The 26,511-nt window shown below is 29.2% G+C and overlaps 1 protein-coding gene across 2 annotated transcripts in view; it reads left to right on the plus strand.

Moving 5' to 3' along the window:
* Nucleotides 1-11,834, plus strand: part of LOC111688000 (sex-lethal homolog) — a gene marked incomplete in the record, with an annotated part of 98,961 nt that extends 87,127 nt beyond the window's left edge. Inside the window, 3 exon segments of one of the 2 annotated variants that reach the window (XM_046946135.1) lie at nucleotides 1,118-1,299; nucleotides 3,681-3,886; nucleotides 11,238-11,834. In XM_046946135.1, the coding sequence (XP_046802091.1) occupies nucleotides 1,118-1,299; nucleotides 3,681-3,886; nucleotides 11,238-11,305 (456 nt within the window). 2 annotated transcript variants of the gene reach the window in all.
* Nucleotides 11,835-26,511: the final 14,677 nt, after the last annotated feature.

Genomic DNA, 26,511 nt, shown 5'->3' on the forward strand with positions numbered 1-26,511 from the left:
CTGTTCTAGTTCTGTTCTAGTTCTGTTCTAGTTCTGTTCTAGTTCTGTTCTAGTTCTGTTCTAGTTCTGTTCTAGTTCTGTTCTAGTTCTGTTCTAGTTCTGTTCTAGTTCTGTTCTAGTTCTATTCTAGTTCTGTTCTAGTTCTGTTCTAGTTCTGTTGTTACACATTTTTACCCCTTAAAAGTACGAATTTCAAAAAAGTACCAGACAGCCATCTGCTCATTTTAGGAGTAGATACAGGTGCATTTAAAATTTTTCTGTATCACTAATATTATGTAAGATATTTAAGAAAACCTGTTTTACCCATTTTTTCCCCTTTTTACCCGAAAATGTGCAAATTTCCAAAAATCCCTCCTTAGTGGATCTACATGACCAAAAACACATCTACTGTCAAAATTTCATGATTCTAGGTTCTGACGTTTGGGCTGTGCGATGATGAATCAGTCAGTCAGTAACGCTACTCTTTTATATATAGATGATATATGTATAACATTGTAAGTGTTCTGGTTCGTTTCATACATACATACATACATACATACATACATACATACATACATACATACATACATACATACATACATACATACATACATACATACATACATACATACATACATACATACATACATACATACATACATACATACATACATACAAACATATATTCTCCCTTTCTCCCTAAGCTTTTAGTTAGTTAAAACGATACTAAACTCTAGTTGAGTGTAGTGTTGTGTAGTGAACTACTAATTACTTAAATTGTCACGCTTAATGGCAGCCAATTGGCTACACATTTTACCTGATGTATCACACACTCACTGAGAGTGTTAGAGCAAGAGATTGTACGTGAACATTTAAACATCAAAGACGTGCAATGAATTTGAAAGATTTTTTTTTTTTCTATTTTCGAAAAGAAAAGTGAAAATAAAAGCATAATAGATAGAAGATAGAAGAAGATTTAAAAACGAATAAATAAAACCAACAACAAATAGGGTGACAATAGTTGAAAATTATGAAATATTATGCAATATTCTTAAAGGATTTTTAAAATATTAATAATTTAAAAAAAAAAATCTTTTACATTTTGCCATTTATTTAAAACTTTTTATATATTTTATAGGTTTCATATGCCCGCCCGGGTGGTGAATCAATTAAGGATACCAATTTATATGTTACCAATTTACCGCGTACAATCACCGATGATGAGTTGGAAAAAATTTTTGGTAAATATGGCAATATTGTACAAAAGAATATACTCAGAGATAAATTAACTGGTAAACCAAGAGGTGTAGCATTTGTAAGGTGAGTCCTTTTAAAAATTATTTAAGAAACACAGGTGGCCATTTAAGATAACAAAGGATTATAAATATCAGTTTTAGTTTAATTCTAATTTTGTTTCAATACAGTTTCAGTTTAGTTCTTGTTCAGTTCTAGTTCTGTTTTAGTTCTGTTCTAGTTCTCTAGCTTTGGTTTAGTTCTAGTCCAGTTCTAGTTCTGTTTTAGATCTGTTCTTGTTCAGTTCTCGTTCAGTACTAGTTCTGTTCTAGTTCTGTTCTAGTTCTGTTCTAGTTTTGTTCTAGTTCTGTTCTAGTTCTGTTCTAGTTCAGTTCTAGTTCAGTTCTAATTCAGTTCTAGTTCATATCTCATTCAGATCTCTTTCAGTTCTAGTTGTGTTCTAATTCCTGTTCTGTTAAAAGTCTGTTCTAGTTCTGGTCTAGTTTTGTTCCAGTTCAGTTCTACTACTGTTCTTTTTTGAGTTCTTGTTCAGTTGAAGTTCAGTTCTATTTTAGTTCTCATTCAGTTCTTTTTCTGTTTTAGTTTTAGTTCTGTTCTAGTTCTGTTCCAGTTTAGTTCTAGAGCTGTTTCTGTTCTAGTTCAGTTCAGTTTTAGTTCTCGTTCTGTTCTAGTTCTGTTATAGGTCGGTTCTAGTTCTGTTCTTGTTTTAGTTCTAGTTCAGTTCAAGTTCAGTTCTAGTTCAGTTCTAGTTCAGTTCTAGTTCAGTTCTAGTTCAGATCTAGTTCAGTTTTAGTTCTAGTTCTGTTCTAGTTCTGTTCTAGTTCAGTTCTAGTTCAGTTCTAGTTCAGTTCTAGTTCAGTTCAGTTCTAGTTCAGTTCTAGTTTAGTTCTGTTCTAATCTGATCTAGTTCTATTCCAGTTTAGTTCTAGTGCTGTTTCTGTTTTAGTTCAGTTATAGTTTAGTTTTAGTTCAGTTCTAATTCAGTTCTAGTTCAGTTTTAGTTTTCGTTCTGTTCTAGTTCTGTTATAGGACGGTTCTAGTACTGTTCTTGTTCTTGTTTTAGTTCCAGTTCAGTTCTAGTTCAGTTCTAGTTCAGTTCTAGTTCAGTTCTAGTTCAGTTCTAGTTCAGTTCTAGTTCAGTTCTAGTTCAGTTCTAGTTCAGTTCTAGTTCAGTTCTAGTTCAGTTCTAGTTCAGTTCTAGTTCAGTTCTAGTTCAGTTCTAGTTCAGTTCTAGTTCAGTTCTAGTTCAGTTCTAATTCAGTTCTAGTTCTGTTCCAGTTCTGTCTAGTTATGTTCTAGTGCTTTCTATTTCAGTACTAATTCAGTTCCAGTTAAATTTAAGTTCTGCTCTAGTTCTGTTCTAGTTCTGTTCTAGTTCTGTTCTAGTTCTGTTCTAGTTCTAGTTCTGTTCTAGTTCTGTTCTAGTTCTGTTCTAGTTCTGTTCTAGTTCTGTTCTAGTTCTGTTCTAGTTCTGTTCTAGTTCTGTTCTAGTTCTGTTCTAGTTCTGTTCTAGTTCTGTTCTAGTTCTGTTCTAGTTCTGTTCTAGTTCTGTTCTAGTTCTGTTCTAGTTCAGTTCTAGTCCGTTCTAGTTCTGTTCTAGTTCTGTTCTAGTTCTGTTCTAGTTCTATTCTAGTTCTGTTCTAGTTCTGTTCTAGTTCTGTTCTAGTTCAGTTCTAGTTCAGTTCTAGTTCAGTTCTAGTTCAGTTCAGTTCTAGTTCAGTTCTAGTTTAGTTCTAGTTCAGTTCTAGTTCAGTTCTAGTACAGTTCTAGTTTAGTTATAGCTCAGTTCTAGTTCTGTTTTAGTTTAGTTCTAGTTCTGTTTTAGTTCTGTTCTAGTTCTCTTCTTGTTCTGTTCTAGTTCAGTTCTAGTTCAGTTCTAGTTCTGTTCTAGTTCTGTTCTAGTTCTGTTCTTGTTCAGTTCTAGTTCTGTTCTAGTTCTGTTCTAGTTCTGTTCTAGTTCTGTTCTAGTTCTGTTCTAGTTCTGTTCTAGTTCTGTTCTAGTTCTGTTCTAGTTCTGTTCTAGTTCTGTTCTAGTTCTGTTCTAGTTCTGTTCTAGATCTGTTCTAGTTCTGTTCTAGTTCTGTTCTAGTTCTGTTCTAGTTCTGTTCTAGTTTTGTTCTAGTTCTGTTCTAGTTCTTTTCTAGTTCTGTTCTAGTTCTGTTCTAGTTCTGTTCTAGTTCTGTTCTAGTTCTGATCTAGTTCTGTTCTAGTTCTCTTCTAGTTCTGTTCTAGTTCTGTTCTAGTTCTGTTCCAGTTCTGTTCTAGTTCTGTTCTAGTTCCATTCTAGTTCTGTTCTAGTTCTGATCTAGTTATGTTCTAGTTGTGATTTAGTTTCGTTCTAGTTCTGTTCCAGCTATAATTCAAATCTATAGATCTTCAAATTTCCACCTATGTTTTTCCTTCGATCTTTAATAAAACTCTTTTAATCATATTCCAACCATTCACAGATTCAACAAACGCGAAGAAGCCCAAGAAGCCATCTCTGCTTTAAATAATGTTATACCTGAAGGTGCCTCACAACCTTTAACCGTACGATTGGCCGAAGAACATGGCAAAATGAAAGCAAATCATTTTATGAATCAATTGGGCATGGGTCCACCTGCTGCTCCTATACCTGCGGCTGGACCTGGTTACAATAATATGGTGCATAGAGGTAGACACAATAAAAATCGTAATCAAAAATCACATCCCTATCATAATCCACAAAAATTCATTTAAACATTAAACAAAAAAAAAACAAATACAATTTTTGTTTAATAGTGTTTTTTTTTTTTTGAAAAGAGTAAAAATAATTTTAGATTATTCTTACTATATAACAACAATTTATATAACATTTCAAAGCATATAGTATATTTTAACAATATAAAAAAATAAGAAATGCTACAGAAATTTCTTAAATCGATTGACCATTTATTACTTCTTCTATGGAATACAATTTATCTTACAATAAAATATATTAAAAAAAACAAGCATAATTATTAAATTTATTAAAGAATAATTAACTAAATAATTAGTTGGTTTTATTAAGAGTTTTTTTGTTTTACGTCTTCTTAACTGTGGCGCCTCTCAAAGGTGGCACAGTTTTTATTAGAATTATATACAGAGATCTAGGCTAAGAGAACATAATGGTAGACAAAATTTTGAAAGGAAATAAGGTTTAATTAAAGTATTAATTGAAGTAATGAAATTGTTTTATTGTTATTGGAAGCTTTCCAGTTCCCTTAACTTGTTACTTCTACTTCTTTCTTAAACCTTTCTCTTTTCGAATATTGTTTTATCTAATTTTTTATTAAGAAACCAATATATAATTAACATTAATATTATAACATAAAATCATGTTTTTAAACACTAAATTCAATTAATATATTAATTCTACTAACATTGTGTATGTATCTATTAATTTTAAGAAAATTCTAACATGAAAATCCACAATTTTGAGAAAACTTTTAATATTTAAGTTAAATACACAAAAATACAATTTGATTCTCAGAATATATCACAATATAACAAAAAAACCTACTAAATCCCCTTAGAATATATATAATAACACTCAATTACAAAGAATTTATATATTAACAAACTGAAAATGTTGAAGATATACTCCCACATGGAGCTATGACAGTCTAAAGTTTCTAATGGTTTAGTTCTTGTTCAGTTCATATCCAAATCTCATTGATTTGTAGCTTTAGTTCCAGTTCTATTATATTTCTACTATAAACGTGATTTAGTTCTGTTCTTAGTTCTAATATGTCAATACAAATTCAAAATAAAACTAGAGATGTTCTTATTCAGTTTCAGTTCAGCCCTAGCTCAATACTAGTTTTGTTCTAGTTTAATTCTGGTTGTGTTCTATTGCAGCACTTGTTCAATACTAAATCTGTTCTAGTTCCTTTGTAATACAGCAGTTATATTTCAGTTCTAGTTTCGTTCAAATTCTGTTACAATGCAGTTGAGATTTAGTTTAGTTCTATTACGTTTGTTTTGTTCTAGTTTTAATTAATTTTTTTACAAATTCTACTATAATTTTGTTCTAGTTCAGTTTTGTTCAATTCTAGTTCAGCGCTAGTTTAATACTAATTCTGCTCTAATTTCACTTTAATTTAGTCGTATTTCTGTTCTAGTTCTGTTTAGGTTCAGTTCTAACGCAGTTGAGATCTAGTTCAGTTCTACTTCTGTTCTATTTCAGTTTTAGTTCAGTTCTAGATTAGTTTTAGATCAATTCTAGTTCAGATCTTGTTTTAGTTCAGTTCTAGTTTAAGTTCAGTTTTTGTTCAGTTCTAGTTATGTTCTAGTTCAATTTTAGTTCAGTTCTGTTCCATTTCTATTCTAGTTCTGTTCTAGTTATGTTCTAGTTCTGTTCTAGTTCTGTTCTAGTTCTGTTCTAGTTCTGTTCTAGTTCTGTTCTAGTTCTGTTCTAGTTCTGTTCTAGTTCTGTTCTAGTTCTGTTCTAGTTCTGTTCTAGTTCTGTTCTAGTTCTGTTCTAGTTCTGTTCTAGTTCTGTTCTAGTTCTGTTCTAGTTCTGTTCTAGTTCTGTTCTAGTTCTGTTCTAGTTCTGTTCTAGTTCTGTTCTAGTTCTGTTCTAGTTCTGTTCTAGTTCTGTTCTAGTTCTGTTCTAGTTCTGCTCTAGTTCTGTTCTATTTCTGTTCTAGTTCTGTTTTAGCTCTGTTCTAGTTCTGTTATAGTTCTGTTATAGTTCAGTTCTAGTTCTCTTCTAGTTCTGTCCTAGTTCTGTCTAGTTCTGTTCTAGTTCTGTTCTAGTTCTATTCTAGTTCAGTTCTAGTTCTGTTCTAGTTCTGTTCTATTTCTATTCTAGTTTTGTTCTAGTTCCTAATTCTATTCTAATTCTGTTCTAGTTCTGTTCTAGTTTTGTTCTAGTTCTGTTTTAGTTACGTTCTAGTTCTGTTCTAGTTCAGTTAAGTTCTAGTTTAGTTCTAGTTCAGTTCTAGTTCAGTTCTAGTTCATTTCTAGTTCTAGTTCAGTTCTAGTTCAGTTCTAGTTCAGTTCTAGTTCAGTTCTAGTTCAGTTCTAGTTCAGTTCTAGTTCAGTTCTAGTTCAGTTCTAGTTCAGTTCTAGTTCAGTTCTAGTTCAGTTCTAGTTCAGTTCTAGTTCAGTTCTAGTTCAGTTCTAGTTCAGTTCTGCTTCAGTTCTAGTTCAGTCCTAGTTCAGTTCTAGTTCAGTTCTAGTTCATGTTTAGTTCAGTTCTAGTTCAGTTCTAGTTCAGTTCTAGTTCAGTTCTAGTTTAGTTCTAGATCAGTGCAAGTTCTAGATCAGTGCAATTCTAGTTCAGCTTTAGTTCTGTTGTAGTTCTTTTTTAGTTCTGTTTTGGCTCTGTTTTGGTTCTGTTCTAGTTCTGTTGTAGTTCTTTAAAGCTTTTATGACATTTTCAAACAGCATCTCCCTGTAACATTTTCTAAAACACATAAGAATTTAAAACCCTAACAAAAGTTTTTAATCACAAATAATAACATTAATCTAAACAAGTTGAACAATTATTTCAGAGTAATATATAGTTAAAGATTTTTGATATATTTAACACAAACATTTATACATATAAAAGAAACATTTATTAAAGTCTTGAAATATTTAAACATTTAACAAATAACATTTCACATGAAAAACTAAAGACGTTTTGAAAATAATTTTGCAGAAAGTTTATTAGTTTTAAAACGTTCTAAGAGATTATTTTTTAAAATGTTTTTTTTATTGCTATTAGATTTATAGACAACATTAGGTGTTGATTTATACTAAATAAAGAAACGAACAATATATTTATTTGAACAGTGAGAGGGATATTACATATAATGGAAGTTTGAAATATTGAAATCAAATATTTAAAAGTTTTCATTATATTGTTAAAAATCTCACGGTATAATAACTACACACAAACATACATAAAACTATATATTTAAAAATACTTAACAAAAAAATTAATAATTATTAAATTAATATTCATACAAAGTTCTGTAGAAATTTAGTAATAAAAAGAAATTAGTTACTTTAACAGAAAAACCTAAAAAAAAACGATTTTTTTTTAATTTTTTTTTTACAGAAAGTGTGTGTTTAAAGGGATTTTTTTGTTTGAAAATATTTTCGAAAAAAAGATTTTTGAAAAGAAAATCTTTTTTGCATTTCCCCTCCCAAAAAAAGAAAAAATTATTTATTTCAAAATATCCTTCAACTATTTTTCTCTAGCAAAATTGTGAAAAAAGTAAAAAATTCCTGAAATTTTCAAACTCAACGGGAAGCCAATTTTTTTGTTGTTTTTGTTGTTTTTTTTTTATAAATATCTACTACTTCTAGCAAATTCAAAAGATGAGCGAATAAAGGTGGGCGTGGTAAGTATACGCCAACCGATATTTATATTCACCTCAAAGCCAAGCAAATAACACAAGTAAACCCACCAATATCGGTCCCGTTATATAACTGTTGAATAATTCTTTCACAAAAAACAATCTTTTGTAAATATATATTTTTTTTTTATTTTTTTATATTTTTTTTTTAACAACAGCCATCAATGATTTATGAAATTGAAAGAAAATTGAGTGTTAAAAAATTTTGTATTTCCCTAAAGGAGGTGAGAATAATTTTTGTTTTGTTGTTTTTTTTTTTCATACATATAAATATATATTTTTTTTATTTTTTTATAACTTTGAAGCTAAATAATAAAAACACACACAATATTTTTTTTATATATATTTATTAAAAAATATGTTTTTTTTTTATAACGGGGTAAAAAGCAGTCATTATTATTATAAATTTAAAAAAAGCCTTTTTTTGGCACCAAACTTGAAAAAAGCTTTTTTTTTGTATGCATGTACTTGTACATAAAATTGATGTATTTTATTCAATAAAAAAAACTAATATCATTATCTATTTTATTATTATTATTATTTATATTTTTAGTTTATTATTTAAAAAAAATTAAATTCTTTGTAAGCTCAAATCAAAAGGTTTTTATATAAGTTGGATTTTAAAAAGGAATTTTTCCGACTGTTCTCGAAAGATTTACAACACCGGATCTCTTCTGGGAAAATTGTTTTAATTAACTTCTATTTATGTTCTACTTCAGTTCTTTTTCATTTCTAGTTCAATTCTAGTTCAGTTCTACTTCATATCTAGTTCAGTTTTAGTTTAGTTCTAGTTCACTTCTAGTTCTGTTCTAGTTCTGTTTTGGTTCTGTTCTGTTCTGGTTCTGTTCTAGTTCAGTTCTAATTCAGTTCTAGTTCAGTTTTAGTTTAGTTCTAGTTCGGTGCTAGTTCTGTTCTAGTTATTTTCCAGTTCAGAGCTAATTCAGTTATACTATACTATATTAATCGTTCTGTTTTAGTTCAAATCTAGTTCGTTCCAGATCTGTTCTTGTTTTACTTCAGTTCAAGTTCTTGTTTAGATCTAGTTCAATTCTAGTTTAGCTCTAGTACAGTTCTAGTTCTGTTCTATTTCGGTTCTAGTTTGGTTCTAGTTCAGTTCTAATGCAGTTATAGTATAGTTCTAGTACAGTTCTAGTTCTGATCTAGATCTGTTCCAGTTCAATTATAATTTATCTCCAGTATTGTTCTAGTCCTGTTCTTTTTGTGTTCTAGTTCTGTTCTAGTTCTGTTTTCGTTCTGTTCTAGTTCAGTTGTAGTTCTGTTCTAGTTCTGTTCTAGTTCTTTTCTAGTTCTGTTCTAGTTCTAGTTATGTTCAAGTTCTGTCTAGTTCTGTTCTAGTTCTGTTATAGTTCTGTTATAGTTCTGTTATAGTTCTGTTATAGTTCTAGTTCTGTTCTAGTTCTGTTCTAGTTCTGTTCTAGTTATGTTCAAGTTCTGTTCTAGTGCTAGTTCTGTTCTATTTCTATGCTAGTTTTGTTCTAGTTCTGTTCTTGTTCAGTTTTAGTTCTTTTCTAGTTCTGTTCTAGTTCTAGTTCAGTTCCAGCTCTAGTTCAGTTCTAGTTCAGTTTTAGTTCAGTTCTAGTTCAGTTCTAGTTCAGTTCTAATTCAGTTCTAGTTCAGTTCTAGTTCAGTTCTAGTTCAGTTCTAGTTCAGTTCTAGTTCAGTTCTAGTTTAAGTTCAGTTCTAATTCAGTTCTAGTTCAGTTCTATTCCGGTTCTTGTTCAATTCTAGTTTAGTTCTAGTTCAGTTCTAGATCAGTTCTAGTTCAGTTCTAGTTCGGTTCTAGTTCGGTTCTAGTTCGGTTCTAGTTCAGTTCTAGTTCAGTTCTAGTTCAGTTCTTGTTCAGTTCTAGTTCAGTTCTATTTCAGTTCTAGTTCAGTTCTAGTTCAGTTTTAGTTCAGTTCTAGTTCAGTTCTAGTTCAGTTTTAGTTCAGTTCTAGTTCGGTTCTAGTGCAGTTCTAGTTCAGTTCTAGTTCAGTTCTAGATCAGTTCTAGTTCAGTTCTAATTCAGTTCTAGTTCAGTTCTAGTACGTTTCTAGTTCAGTTCTAGTTCAGTTCTAGTTCAGTTCTAGATCAGTTCTAGTTCAGTTCTAGTTCAGTTCTAGTTCAGTTCTAGTTCAGTTCTAGTTCAGTTCTGGTTCAGTTCTAGTTCAGTTCTAGTTCAGTTCTAGTTCAGTTCTAGTTCAGTTCTAGTTCAGTTCTAGTTCAGTTCTAGTTCAGTTCTAGTTCAGTTCTAGTTCAGTTCTGTTCTCTATCTGTTCTAGGTCTGTTCTAGTTCTGTTCTAGTTCTGTTCTAGTTCTGTTCTAGTTCTGTTCTAGTTCTGTTCTAGTTCTGTTCTAGTTCTGTTCTAGTTCTGTTCTAGTTCTGTTCTAGTTCAGTTCAAGTTCAGTTCTAGTTCAGTTCTAGCTCAGTTCTAGTTCTGTTTTAGTTCTCTTCTAGTTCAGTTCTAGTTCTGTTCTTGTTCAGTTTTAGTTCTATTTTAGTTCGGTTCTAGTTCGGTTCTAATTCTGTTTTATTTCTGTTCTGGTTCTGTTCTAGTTCTGTTCTAGTTCTGTTCCAATTCTGTTCTAGTTCAGTTCTAGGTTAGTTCTGGTTCAGTTCTAGCCAAATTCAAATTCGTTCTAGTTATCATCTAGTACTGTTCTTGATATGTTCTAGTTTAATTTTAATTCAGTTCTGATTCGCGTTCAGTTCATTTCGATTGTAATTTTTGGGTAGTTTTAGTTTTGGTAGGTTTAGTTTATGTAACAGTTATATTCTCAAGTAGTTACAACCAAAATAAGAATCTTAGTCTTTCTATTAAAAACAATCTCTTAAATAACTTATTTCATTAATGAAACATAGTAGATGCACAACTTGCAAGAGTCTGGTATATTACTATCGCAAGTCTGTTTGTTGATATCGTGGAGTATCTCGAATATCCATCTTAAATAGTGACAGGTTTTACCTTCCAGTCCAATAGGAAGGTTTTATCTTGCTTTCCGTATCGCCTTCATCAAGGTTCGAACCTTATGTAGCTGGTTCCCCTGCACCCAACACAGTCTAATAGAGATGGCTCTCAATGTATTGTCGCGAATGTATCGCGTGACAAGTCAATGCTGTGCGAGCAGCTTAACTATCGGCATAAATTGTTACAAACGACCCTAAATCGATATGATAGCGTTTCAGTTCGATCGTTTACCAAATCGCTATAATGTCTGCTTGGAGGACACTTTTGGCCTTATGTATAATTAAAAACGAGCTGCTTACTATCTTGCTGATAACTTTTTGGTGTGTAAATTCCCAAGAGGGGAATGCTGGCAGCTTGTTAGTCAGCAATTAGATCGATATGATTCCGTATAAGTTCTGTCGTTTTCAAAATCGCTTCAAATGGAAATTTCTTTCTTAAAGTCCAATTTAAATAAAATAAATCCTAAATAATAAATGTGCAAAGACAGCTAAAGTTTAAAAAAAAGGAGCAGGATAAAAATACAATTTTTACTTTTATGTTTTAAAAAGGAAATAATTAAAATATTTATTAAAACAAAATACTAATTCTTGTAATTTTTTGTATCTTTTTGCATGCTCTCTCTCGCTCGCACTCTGCACCATCTCATATCCAACAATGGCTGACAACTATAAAATTACAACAACAGCGTACAACTATTCTGGACTTTTGGATGGTTTTTATCGGAATAAATCTTATCATTATCCTTATTTATAATTCAGCCAGACTTTAGTGTAAATAATTAATTAAATTTAATAATTAATAATTAATTTAGAAATGTGTATAATGTTAGGAGAGACAAAACAAATAATAATTATAATAACAATTAACAATTAACATTAAAAAAACAAAAAAGAATTATAAAAACAAACAAAAATTAACTAAATTAATTTAAAATTTGAATTTAAATAATTTTTTTTATTTAATTTAAATCTGTATTTAATTTGCTTTTTAATAAGTGTATTAAATATATAAAAAACTAAATAATTTCTTTTCTTATTTTATAGTTTTGAGTTAATGCAGGCATTATTTTCAAAAATTAAATCTTAAAATACATTGTATATTATTTAATGTTTTATCTTTAATTTAAGAATTATTAAATATATATTTTTTTGCCTTAATTTTTAATAATATTTCTTATTTTTTTATTCTTTTGCTTTTGTAATTATTCATTAGTTAAGTGTTTAATTTTGTTTTAATAAAAGTAAAAACAAAGACTGGAAATTTATTTGAAGAATGTAATTAATATTTTTTGAGTATCTTTTCTAAAATATATATTATAACTCTTATGAACTTAACTATATTTAGTTAAAAGAAATTTAAGTAGTTACAGCAGATTCTCTAAAGGAGCTGAACTAGTTCAGCTTTAGTTCAGTTCTTGTTGAGTTTTTATTGAGTTCTTGATTAGTTCCAGTTCAGTTTCTGTTCTAGTTTAGATCTAGTTCAGTTCTAGTTCAATTCTTGTTCAGTTTTTTCTCAGTTCTGGGTTAGTTCGAGTTCAGTACTAGTTCACTTCTAACTTAGATCTATTTCAATTCCAATTCAGTAATGTTTAAGTTCAGTTTTTGGTCAGTTCTTGTTCACTTCTATTTCAGTTGTATTTCAGTTCTAGTTCTTTTCTAGTTCTGTTGATCTGTTCTAGTTCAGTTTTAGTTCTGTTCTAGTTCTGTCCTTGTTCTGCTCTAGTTCTGTTCTATTTCTTTTCTAGTGCTGTTTTAGTTCTGCTCTAGTTCAGTTTTAGTTCACTTCTAGTTCAGTTCTAGTTCTGTTCTTTCTGTTCTAGTTCTGTTCTAGTTCTGTTCTAGTTCTGTTCTAGTTCTGTTCTAGTTCTGTTCTAGTTCTGTTCTAGTTCTGTTCTAGTTCTGGTCTAGTTCTGTTCTAGTTCTGTTCTAGTCCTGTTCTAGTCCTGTTCTAGTTCTGTTTTAATTCCGTTCTAGTTCAGTTTTAGTTCTGTTCTACTTCTTATGTTCTAGTTCTGTTCCAGTTATGTTTTCGTTATTTTCTAGTTATGTTCTAGTTCTGTTCAAGTTCTGTTCTAATTCAGTTCTAGTTCAGTTTTAGTTCAGTTCTAGTTTAGTTCTAGTTTAGTTTCAGTTTAGTTCTAGTGTTCTAGTTCAGTTCTAGTTTAGTTCCAGTTCAGTTCTAGTTTAGTTCTATTGTTCTAGTTCAGTTCTAGTTCAGTTCTAGTTTATTTCTAATTCATTTCTAGTTCAGTTCTAGTTCAGATCTAATTCAGTTCATGTTTAGTTCTAGTTCACTTCTAGTTCTGTTTCAGTTCTGTTCTAGTTCTGCTCTAGTTCAGTTTTAGTTCAGTTTTAGTTCAGTTCTAGTTCAGTTCTAGTTCAGTTCTAGTTCTGTTCTAGTTATGTTCTAGTTCTGTTCTAGACCTGTTCTAGTTCTGTTCTAATTCATTTCTAGTTCAGTTTTAGTTCTGTTGTAGTTCTGTTCTAGTTCTTTTCTAGTTCTGTTCTGGCTCTGTTCTAGTTCTGTTCCAGTTAGTGCTAGTTCTGTTCTAATTCAGTTTTAGTTCAGTTCTAGTTTAGTTCTAGTGCAGTTCTAGTTTAGTTCTAGTTCAGTTCTAGTTCAGATCTAATTCAGTTTATCTTTAGTTCTAGTTCAGTTCTAGTTCAGTTCTAGTTCAGTTCTAGTTCAGTTCTAGTTCAGTTCTAGTTCAGTTCTAGTTCAGTTCTAGTTCAGTTCTAGTTCAGTTCTAGTCCAGTTCTAGTTCAGTTCTAGTTCAGTTCTAGTTCAATTTTAGTTCAGTTCTGGGTTTGATCTCGTTTAGTCCTAGTTCAGATCTACTCAATTCTAGTTTTTTTCTTATTCAGTTTTTAGTTCAGTTCTAGATCAGTTCTTGCTCAGTTTTAGTTCAAATTCAATTCTAGTTTAGTTCCAGTTCTGTTCTGGTTCAGTTCTAGTTTAATTCTAGTTCGGTTCCTGTTAGGTTTAGTTCAGGGGTAGCTCAGTCGTATTTCTGTTCTAGTTTGATCTTAGTTCAGTTCTAGTTCAATTCTAGTTCAGTTCCCGTTCAGTTCTAGTATAGTTTTAGTTCAACTTTTGTTTGATTCTAGTTCAGTTCATGATCAATTTTAGTTCTAGTTCATTTATAGTTTAGTTCTAGTTTTAGTTCCGTTCAAGTTTAGTCCTAGTTTAGTTTTAGTTCAGATCTAGTTCTGTTCTACTTCAGTCCCAGTTCGGTTCTAATTGAGTTCTAGTTGGACTATGATACAACGTCTATATGATCATCATCAATTTAATAAGCGCAACTATCGGTTACACATCACACAATAGCCTGGGAGCGAGTAAAACAAAAACAATTAAACAACGTCTATGTTATGTTATGTTAAGTTTTATTCTTAATTTAATTTATTATTTAAGTATTTAACTACTTACTTTTGTATTAAATATTTAAACCTGCAATTTATGATTTCTAATTATAATTTAAATCAAAGTACCTATTAAAAAAACAAAATTAATAAACATTTTATAATTTACACAAGTTCTACTAAGGTTTAACAACAATTAAAAAAAGAAAAAAAAACATAATAATTAAATAAATAAATTATTGACTGATTAATAAGAAGAAAAAAAAAACAAAATATTTGCTAGATTATTTAATAAAAAAAAAACAAATAAATAAATAAATTATATATAGATTTAATAAAATAAACAAATATAGAATATTTAAAATTAATAAAAACAAAGTCATGCATAAGTTTCATACATTAAAAAAATTAAATTAAATTTAAGAAAAAAGATTAATCAAATTATTTAATTAAAATTGGATAATTAGAAGTTGTAATTAATTAATTTGTTAAATTAGCATTAAACTATTAATTTTGTTTTCACAGTTTTGAAGAATAATGGATGAATTAATAATAAAAAATCTACCTGCCAAAAGTTTTTCTATAAGAGAATCTATTTGGCGGCATTCATTCTATAAGAAAATCTACTTGACTACAAACTATATTACAAGTCTATAAGCTATTCTTATACATATAAGACTAGACTGATGACCAGACTTTTTACTAGACTTTAGACTATAGGGTAGAACATTGCTAGACTTTAAACCAGTATCTGGACTAGACTATAAAATATGGTATAGACTAGACCAAAGGTCAAAATATAAACTAGACCATCGTCCACATTATAAACTTAGCTATTGACTAACGTACATAGATTAAAGCATAGACTATTGGCCGGACCAAAGATTAGACTAAAGTCTCAACTATAAACTAAACTATAAACGAACTAAAGACTAGACCATAGACTAGACAAAAGACTAGACTGTATATTAGATTATAGACTAGACTATAGACCAGACTATAGTCTAGACTATAGACTAGACTATAGACTAGACTATAGACTAGACTATAGACTAGACTATAGACAAGACTATAGACAAGACTATAGACTACACTATAGACTATAGAATAGACTATAGTGTACACTATAGACTAAACTATAGACTAGACTATAGTCTACACTATAGACTAGACTATAGACTAGACTATACACTAGACTAAAGACTAGACTATAGACTAGACTATTGACTAGACTATAGACTATATACTAGAATATAGAATATACTATAGACTAGACTATAGACTAGACTATAGACTAGACTATGGACAAGACTATATACTAGACTTTAGATTAGACTATAGACAAGACTATATACTAGACTTTAGACAAGATTATACATCACACTGTAAACTAGACTATTGACTACACTTGTCTATAGACTACACTATAAACTAGACTGTAGACTAAACTAGATTGTAGGCTTTCTACGAGACAAAAGACTAGACTATGGACAAGACTATATACTAGACTTTAGATTAGACTATAGACAAGACTATATACTAGACTTTAGACAAGATTATACATCACACTGTAAACTAGACTGTTGACTACACTTGTCTATAGACTACACTATAAACTAGACTGTAAACTAAACTAGATTGTAGGCTTTCTACGAGACAATAGACTAGACTATAGACTAGACTAAAGAATAGACTATAGACAATACTATAGACTAGAATTAAGACTATATTATAAACTATAGACTATACTATAAACTAGAATATAGACTAGACAATTGGCTACACTATAAACTAGACTATTGACTACAATTGACTATAGACTTGACTATAGATTAGACTAAACTCTAAACTATAAACTATACTACTGACTACACTAGCCTATAGACTTGACTGTGAACTAGACGATACACTAAACTAAGAACTATATTGTAGACTAGACTATACCTATACTGTAGACTATAGACTACACCATAGACTGGGCAATATACTAGACTATAGACTAGACTAAAGACAAGACTATAGACTAGACAATATATCAGACTATAGACTAGACTATAGACAAGACTATAGACTATAGTATAGACTAGACTATAGACTAGATTATAGACTAGACTATAGACAAGACTATTGACTAGACTATAGACAAGACTATAGACTAGACTATAGACTAGACTATAGACCAGACTATAGACCAGACTATAGACAAGACTATGGACTAGACTATAGACTATAACTATATACTATAGACTAGACTATAGTAAGGACTATAGACTAGACTATAAACTAGACTATAGACTAGTCTATATTATCGACCAAACTATATACAAGACTATTGACTACACTAGACTATAAACTAGACTATAGACTAGACTATTGCCTTGACTATTGACTAGACTATAAACTATACTATAGACTAGACTATAGACTAAGCTATGGAATGAACTATAGACTAGACTATTGAATATTTTATTGAAAATACTATAGACTGGGCCGTAGACCAGAGACTGAGCTATAGTCTAGTCTATATACTAGTCTATAGCCTAGTCTCTCGTCTACGGCCCAGTCTAAAGTCTATTCTATAGAATATTCAATAGTCTAGTCTATAGTTCATTTAGACTTTAGATTAGACTATAGGCTAGATTTTAGACTAGACTATACACTAGTCTATAGACTAGGCTATAGACTAGACTATAGACTAGACTATAGACTAGACTATAGACTAGACTATAGATTAGACTATAGTCTAGAGTGTAAGCTAAGCTATAACTAGACTATAAACTTAGTTATAGATTAGACTATAAACTAATCTGTAGACTATTCTGTATCTAGACTATAGACTAAGATACGGACAAAACTATAGATTAGGCGATAGATTACACTTTGTACTAGACCACACACTAGATTATAGACTAGACAGTAAACTAGTCTTTGGACTAGATTATAGACTGGACTATCGATTAGATTATAGACGAGACTATAGACTAGACTAAGCAAAAAGCTAAAATATTCTCGAGATAATTCAGATATTATTCTTCTTTTCCTAATTACCTCTTCTTATTACTAAAAAAATATATTTTTCTTAAAATTTGTAAAATTTTTGAATAAATTTGTATTAAATTTTCTTAATTTGAATAAAAATAAAAACTGACTTCCATAGAACTTACCATTAGCTTTAGCATTTAAAAAATAAATATTATATACAAAAAATTAAAAAAAAAAAATTGTTATTAATAAAAAAAAGAATTGTTAAAACCAAAATTCATGTTAAAAAGTTAAAATTTTTGTAAATTATTAAAAAAACTTTGAAATAAAAAAACAATTATTTAACAAAAAAAAATTTGTAAATTAATAATTTTTTCAAAACTAACTATAAAACTAAATATTAAAACAAAAATACTTTTTTACTTAAAGCAAAAGTTTAAGGAGAAGAAGTTTAAAAAAAAATATGAACAACGTCAACTGCCCATATAAAGATTTTTAAAGAAGTTAAGACCGATATAAAATTACACAGAAAAATATATTATTATAATAAATATTATAAATAAATAAAAAAAAACTATAAAAAAAAACTAATTTTAATATTTATATATAAATATATATAAACTGTTAGTGGATCAAATTATAAACAAATTTAATTAATAAAATAAAAAACAAAATTAATTTATTTATAAAAGAAAAACACTATTTATAATACTGTAACAATAACAACGTATTATTATGATAATAATTTATGTAAAACGAATTTTTAATAATAAAACTAAAAAAAATATATAAAATAACACTAAAGATTAGCAAATTATAACAAAGAAAAAGGAAAAGGAAACTTAGGTAAATTCACAATCCTTTTTGTTTGGTTTAAGCATTCTTTTACCTACCTAAGTGATAATAAAAAACATTAAAAAAAGTTTTCAAATTAAACGACTCAATTATTTATATAAAACAAACAAAAATAAATTGCATTATTTATAAAATAATTAAATCATAACAAAAAATATTTAAACCAATTATTAGTAAGTTAATTAGGCTATTTACAAAGCACTATATGACTCTTCTGCTTAAGTTTCTTAATTATCTGTGTTCTTTAAAGTCGTGTTCAAAGAGGGGGTAAACTTACCAAGTTTGCCATTAGTTAAGAAGAACAAAGACCAAAATATATTGCCTCAGGGCATAAACACTAAAACGGCTTTCACCACCAACACAAGACGATTCTTTAAAACTAAAAAACACTTTGTCTAGTTCTATTCCATTTCCGTTTTAGTTCTGTTCTAGTTTTATTCTAAGTTTGGTCTAGTTCTGTTTTACTAGTGTTCTAATTTAGTTCTTGTTTTGTTCTAGTTCGGTTATAGTTCCAATTCAGTTGTAGTTGAGTTTAAGTGTAGTGCTAGTTCATGGTATCTTCTAGTTCTGTTCTAGTTCTGTTCTAGCTCTGTTTTAGTTCTGTTCTAGTTCTGTTCTAGTTCTGTTCTAGTTCTGTTCTAGCTCTGTTTTAGTTCTGTTCTAGTTCTGTTCTCGTTCTGATCTTGTTCTGTTCTAGTTCTATTCAAGTTCTTTTCTAATTCTGTTCTAGTTTTATTCTAGTTCTGTTCTAGTTCTATTCTAGCTTTGTTCTAGTTCAGTTTTAGTTCAGTTCTAGTTCTGCTCTAGTTCTGTTCTAGTTCTGTTTTAGTTCTGTTCTATTTCAGTTTTAGTTCTGCTCTAATTCTGTTCTAGCTCAGTTCTAATTCAGTTGTAGTTCAGTTATAGTTCACTTCTATTTTAATTCTAGTTCAGTTACAGTTTTATTCTAGTTCTGCATTAGCTCAGTTCTTATTCAGTTTTAGTTCAGTTATAGCTCAGTTCTAGTTCTGTTCTAGTTCTTTTCTGGTTCTGTTCTTGTTATGTTCTAGTTCAGTTCTAATTCAGTTATAGTGCACTTCTATTTCAATTCTAGTTCTGTTCTAGTTCAGTTTTAGTTCAGTTACAGTTCTATTCTAGTTCTGCTCTAGCTCAGTTCTAATTCAGTTTTAGTTCAGTTCTAATTCTGTTCTAGTTCTGTTCTAGTTCTATTCTAGTTCTGTTCTACTTCTGTTCTAGTTCTGTTCTAGTTCAGTTCTAGTTCTGTTCTAGTTCTGTTCTAGTTCTGTTCTAGTTCTGTTCTAGTTCTGTTCTAGTTCTGTTCTAGTTCTGTTCTAGTTCTGTTCTAGTTCTGTTCTAGTTCTGTTCTAGTTCTGTTCTAGTTCTGTTCTAGTTCTGTTCTAGTTCTGTTCTAGTTCAGTTCTAGTTCTGTTCTAGTTCTAGTTCTAGTTCTGTTCTAGTTCTATTCTAGTTCTGTTCTGTTCTAGTTATGTTTTAGTTCTGTTCTAGTTCTGTTCTAGTTCTGTTCTATTTCAGTTCTAGTGCTGCCCTAGTCCAGTTCTAATTAAGTTGTAGTTCAGTTATAGTTCACTTCTATTTCAATTCTAGTTCTGTTCTAGTTCAGTTTTAGTTCAGTTATAGTTCAGTTACAGTTCTATTCTAGTTCTGCTCTAGCTCAGTTCTAATTCAGTTTTAGTTCAGTTATAGTTCGGTTCTAGTTCTGTTCTAGTTCTAGCTCTGTTCTGTTCTAGTTATGTTTTACTTCTGTTCTAGTTTTGTTGTAATTCTGTTCTAGTTCTATTCTGGTTCTGTTCTAGTTCTGTTCTTGTTCTGTCCTATTCTGTTCTAGTTCAATTATAGTTCAGTTCTATTTCAGTTTGAGTTGTCTTCTAGTTCAGTTATAGTTCAGTTCTATTTCAGATCAAGTTCTATTCTAGTTCAGTTTTAGTTCTCTTCTATTTCAGTTATTGTTCTGTTCAAGTTCAATTTTAGTTCATTTCTAGTTCTGTTGTGTTCTCGTTCTGTTCAAATTCTGTTTTAGTTTTGTTCTAGTTCTGTTCTAGTTTTGTTCTATTTCAGTTCTGTTCTAGTTCTGCTCTAGCTCAGTTCTACTTCAGTTTTAGTTCAGTTCTAGTTCTGTTTTAGTTCAGCTTTAGTTCTCTTCTAGTTCGGTTCTAGTTCTTTTCTATTTCAATTCTAATTCTGTTCTAATTCAGTTTTAGTTCAGTTATAGTTCAGTTATAGTTCAGTTCTATTTCAGTTCTAGTTCTGTTCTAGTTCAGTTTTAGTTCAGTTCTAGTTCTGTTCCAGTTCTGTTCTAGTTCGGTTTTAGTTCTGTTCCAGTTCAGTTCTATTTCAGTTCTAATTCGATTTTAGTTCAGTTATAGTTTAGTTCTATTTCAGTTCTACTTCTGTTCTAGTTCAGTTTTAGTTCAGTTCCAGTTCTGTTCTAGTTATGTTATACTTCTGTTCTAGTTTTGTTGTAATTCTGTTCCAGTTCTGTTTTAGTTCTGTTCTAGTTCTATTCTGTTCTATTCTGTTCTAGTTCTGTTCTAATACTGTTTATTTATTTCTAAAGTAAAAATTATGATGAGGAATTATTTTTGAATATATCTTTTTTTTCGGACACAGAAGAGTCAAATAAAAAAGATATATGAAATGATAAATTATAGTTTTAAAAATATAAGTACATACGTAAAAATAATATGTTTTATTAGCAGCTAAATAAAATTGAATTCTAAGTCTAATAAAAAATATATATAAATAAATAAATTTAATGAAAAAATAATAATAACAGTTAAGAATAGTTTAATACAATAACGAATTAATAATTAAAATATTACAAACAAAAGAACTTATCTTTTATATTGCTGGTTATAATTTTGCCTAAAATTATGTAAAATTAAATTTGATTTGTAAAGAATTTAATTTTTATGTTTATTTTATTAGGGATATTCACTTAAAATGCAAACTGTAAACTACCGATCAAAATGCTTTTGAGGGCTGTTAGCTTCATAAGAGTTTAACTTTATATAGTTTTAAAGAATCCGAAGATATCGTAGACTGTAAATATGAGTTATTCGAAGTTTTAAGTGAATATTTTTTTATATTCTTTTTAAATTTAATTTTCCATAATTTTTTTATATTTTTAGGAAAAATAAAAACAAAAATTTATTTAAGTAAAAAAGTATACTACAGAAAAGACTTGAAATTTTTGTAATCAAATAAAAGAATACTTAAATTAAATAACGAAATAATAATAATAACAATTATGTACTCGTTTGTAGTTTACATTAAATTTATATAAAAATTTCAAACATTAAATACAAAATTTTAATAAAATTGTATAAAAGTTTCTTAAAAAAAAATCCTTTCAAATTGCAAAAGAAAAAAATATATAAAATCCAGCAAAATGTTTTGTTTACATCTTGAAAATATTTAGCTTTCATCAAACTATCAAATCGGTTGAGCTATACACTGGCAATAGTTCGACTATGGACTGACATTTAGACGAATTATAATCACGACTATAGATAGAGTATAATCTGGACTATAAACTGACTATGGTCTGGACTTTGGACTGACTATAGTCACGACTATATTTTAACTATAGTCCAGACTATGGCCTTGAAACTGACTTTAGTCTGGACAATAGACTTACGATTGTCTGGATTATAGACTGAATATTGTAGACGTACAGTTATCTGTGCTGAATAGCCTGAATATAGACCAGACTGTACTTTATTATAAATAGACTATAGTCACGACTATAGATTGACTATAGTCTACACTAAAGACTGACTATTATCTGGACTGTAGACTGATTATAGTTTAGACTATAGAATGTCTATAGTCAAGACTATAGTCTGAAATTTGAACTGTCTATAGTCAGGAATAAAGACTGACTATAATTAGGACTATAGACAGCTATTGTAACGAATATTAACTGATCACATAGTCTGGACTATTGCCTGACTATAGTCTAAACTATAGACTGACTTAATTTTCAACTGCATACTGACTATGATCTGATTGTAGACTGACTATTATCTGAATTGTAGTCTGACTCTTGTTTGGACTATAGACTGACTGTAGTCTAGACTAAAGAGGACTTATAGACTGTACCGCGGTCTGACGCTTGACTGACGATTCTCTGGACTCAACTATAGAATGACTACTGTTTAGCCTTAAATCTGGACTATAGACTGGACAATTAAGTGACTATACTCTGAACTATAGAGTGACTATAATCTAAACTATAGACTGACTATAGTCTGAACTGTAGACTGGCTATTGTTTGGACTATATACTGACTTTAGTCTGGACAACGGACTTACTATTGGTTTGACTATAGTGTTACTATTGTATAGATTGAATAGACTGACATATAGCCTGACTATAGACTACACTAAAGATTGGACTATTTACAGACTTTAGCCCTGACTATACATTGACTCCATACTTTAGACTGACTTCCATCTAAACTATAGTCTCTACTATAGAGTGTCTATAGTCAGGGATAACGATTGACTGTAGTCGGCACTGTAGTATGACTTTAGTCTGAATTGTAAACTGATTAAAGTCACGACTATTGACTGACTATAATAACGACTATTGACTGACCTTAGTCTGGACTACAGACTGACCAGAGTCTAGACTGTAGACTGACTTTTCATTTGAGCTATAGTCTCTACCGTAAAGTATGATTGACTCTAGTCTTGACTATAGAATGACTTTAGTCCGAGTTATAAACTGATTAAAGTCACGACTATTGACTGACTATAGTCACGACTATTGACTGACTATAGTCACGACTATTGACTAACCATAGTCTGGACTATAGACTGAGCAGAGTCTGCAATATAGACTGACCAGAGTCTGGACTATAGACTAACTAGAGTCTAGACTATAGACTGACTAAAGTCAATTGTCTGGATTGACTTTAGACTGAATATAACTCGAAAGTTTGAACATGATTTTTTCGGGAATAGTATTTCCAAAATGGCTTCCTTATTCTAAACCAAATAAACAATATTATATTAGTAAATATATGAACTAAAAGCAATAGCTTAAAGTTCAAATATATTCTAAATGTTTGCTGGGTTTTCTTATACATTATTTTGTGTTAATTTTTTTTATAATTTATTTTATAAATCATTTGAAAACTTAAGATTTTTCAAAATCTCATAAGAACTAAACTCCTCTAGTTATATTTTCTAAGCTAAAATCAATTAATTAATATAAAACAAAAACATAATTATAAAAAACCAAAATCCTATTCAAATCTTTTTTACAAAACTCTTAAAAACAAAATCGTTATAAAAAGAAATTTAAAATTAAACAAAAAAACATAAAACATAAAACCAACCTCCCAATTTATAAACTTGTTATATATAATGTATCTTTATAAATGTTATATACAACTAAAACCAAAAAAAAAAAAACTATATATTCCAATTATATATTATATTATATAAATAAAAAACAATAAAAAATAAACAAAAAAATATTTACAATTATATTTAACTAAACAATGAAAAAAAAACAAACAGATTTTTTATGTCAAGAAAAACTCATTTAATTAGAAAAAAACAAAGTAAAAAACATTGCAATTAATAAATCCTTTACATAAAAACTAAAAAAAAAACATTTTCAAATTACAAAAAAAAAAAAAATATTAACAACAAATTGAAATGTGAATATAATTTTGTGTATCTACCTTTCCAGCAATATTATAAAAAAAATGAATAAAATAAAAAAAATTAATAATAAAAGATTGATAAGAAAAAAAAAAATAAAAGAAAAATTAATAAAAAAGAAAATTTAATTACAAAAAAATTATAATAATTTTTTTTTTATTTCAAAGTAAAAGTTAAAGAGAAAGTAAATTTTATAAAGGAACTTATACAGTCCTAGAACTGAACTACAACTCAAGAACAAATGAATTAGAAGAGAACTAGAACAGATCTAGAACAGAACAAGAAAAGAACTAGAACAGAACTAGAACAGAATTACAACAGAACTAGAACATAACTAGAATAGAACTAGAACAGAACTAGAACAGAACTAGAACAGAACTAGAACAGAACTAGAACAGAACTAGAACAGAACTAGAACAGAACTAGAACAGAACTAGAACAGAACTAGAACAGAACTAGAACAGAACTAGAACAGAACTAGAACAGAACTAAAACAGAACTAGAACAGAACTAGAACAGATCTAGAACAGAACTAGAGCAGAACTAGAACTAGATTTACAACAGAACTAGAACAGAAATACAACAGAATTACAACAGAACTAGAACAGAATTACAACAGAACTAGAACAGAAATATAATAGAACTAGAACAGAACTAAAATAGAACTAGAACAGAGCTAGAACAGAACTAGAAGAGAACTTGAAAAGAACAAGAACAGAATTCTGTAATTCTGTTCTGAACTAGAGCAGAATTACAACAAAACTAGAACAGAAATATAACAGAATTACAGCAGAACTAGAACAGAACTAGAACAGAACTTGAACAGAACTTGAACAGAACTTGTACAGAACTAGAACAGAACTAGAAAAGAACTAGAACAGAATTACAACAGAACTAGAACAGAACTAGAGCAGAACTAGAACAGAACTAGAAAAGAACTAGAACAGAACTTGGACAGAACTTGAACAGAACTAGAACAGAACTAAAACAAAACTAGAACAGAACTAGAACAAAACTAGAACAGAACTAGAACAAAACAATAACAGAACTAGATTTACAACAGAATTACAACAGAATTACAACAGAACTAGAACAGAAATATAATAGAACTAGAACAGAACTAGAATAGAACTAGAAGAGAGCTAGAACAGAACTAGAACAGAACTTGAAAAGAACAAGAACAGAATTCTGTAATTCTGTTCTGAACTAGAACAGAGTTACAACAGAAATATAACAGAATTACAGCAGAACTAGAACAGAACTAGAACAGAACTTGGACAGAACTTGTACAGAACTAGAAAAGAACTAGAACATAACTAGAAAAGAACTAGAAGAACTAGAACATAACTAGAACAGAACTAGAACAGAAATAGAACAGAACTAGAACAGAACTAGAACAGAACTAGAAAAGAACTAGAACAGAACTTGGACAGAACTTGAACAGAACTAGAACAGAATAGAACAGAACTAGAACAGAACATAACTAGATTAGAACTAGAACAGAAGTAAAGTGGGAGTGAACTGGAATAAACCGGATATAAAACTGACACCGAAGTCGAACTGAACTAGAACAGAACTAGAACAAAACTGGAATAGAACTAGAATAGAAATAGAACTTAAATAGAACAGAAATAGAACAGAAATAGAACATTACTAGAACAGAACCAGAACAGAACTAGAACAGAACTAGAACAGAACTAGAAAAAAACTAGAACAGAACTAGAACTATAACTAGATCAGAACTACAACAGAACTAGAACAGAACTAGAAAAAACTAGAACATAACTAGAACTATAACTAGATCAGAACTACAACAGAACTAGAACAAAACTATAACAGAACAGAACTATAACTAGAATAGAACTAGAACAGAACTATAACTAGATCAGAACTAGAACAGAACTTGAACAGAACTTGAACAGAACTTGAACAGAACTTGAACAGAACTTGAACAGAACTAGAACAGAACTAGAACAAAACTAGAACAGAACTAGAACAGAACTAGAACAGAACTAAAACAGAACTTGAACAGAACTGGAACAGAATTAGAACTGAAATAGAACTTAACTACAACTGAAGTAGAAGTAAAGTGGGAGTGAACTAGAACTAATCCGGATATGAAACTGAACTAGAACAGAACTAGGATAAAACTGGAATAGAACTAGAATAGAACTGAACTAGAGATCGAAGAGAACTATAGCAGAACTATAACTAAACTATAACTTATTTAGTACTGAACTAGATCTTTTTAAAGCATTAACAAGTATTGAACTCAAAGTTGAGCTGAATTAAAAGAACAGGGCTAGAACTAGAACAAAACTAGTACAGAACTAGAAAACACTCTTCCTGATGCTGAACACAACTAGAAATGAACAGAACTGAACTGGAACTGAAATTTATTCCTGTTTAAATGGACTAGGTTTATAACATATTCTATAATATTTATAGAGCTTTTTCACTATTTTATATTTAAAATATTTAAATAGTATTAAAAACAAAAAATATATATAATTCGATGACTAACTATGCGGAAGTTCAGAGACAACGTAATTTCATAAGTTTTCATAGTATTTTCGGATATATGGTATTTTCTATTATTTCTATATTAAAAACGTCTTTTTGTTTGTATAAATATATTTTAATTCTATTTTGCAAAAAAAAAATATCATTCAACAACTAAATCGATATAAAAACAGATAATATATAAACATATAGTGTGAGAAAAAAATTCCCCAAAGTAAAAGAAAATTTTCAAAAACAATTTTTCATCAACTGCGGAGGCATCATCACCATCATAATTCTATTTAATGACAAAATGACAATATTTTTTTTTTCTAGTCTATAGAAAAAATAAGCAAAATCTTAAACAAAACAATGACCTTGTGGAATTGTGTGTGATTTTACAAAAAAAAAAATAAATAAATAAATAAATAAATAAATAATTTGTATTTATAGTAAATTTTTGTATTTAATGTTTCATGTAGTTTAATATAAAAAAATATCTTTTGAAGTCGTTAAAAAACATGTTCTTAAATATTTTTTGCAAAAGAAATTCAAAAAAATT

This window comes from Lucilia cuprina, chromosome 3 (assembly GCF_022045245.1).
Source record: "Lucilia cuprina isolate Lc7/37 chromosome 3, ASM2204524v1, whole genome shotgun sequence".
Classification (NCBI taxonomy): Eukaryota; Metazoa; Arthropoda; class Insecta; order Diptera; family Calliphoridae; genus Lucilia; species Lucilia cuprina.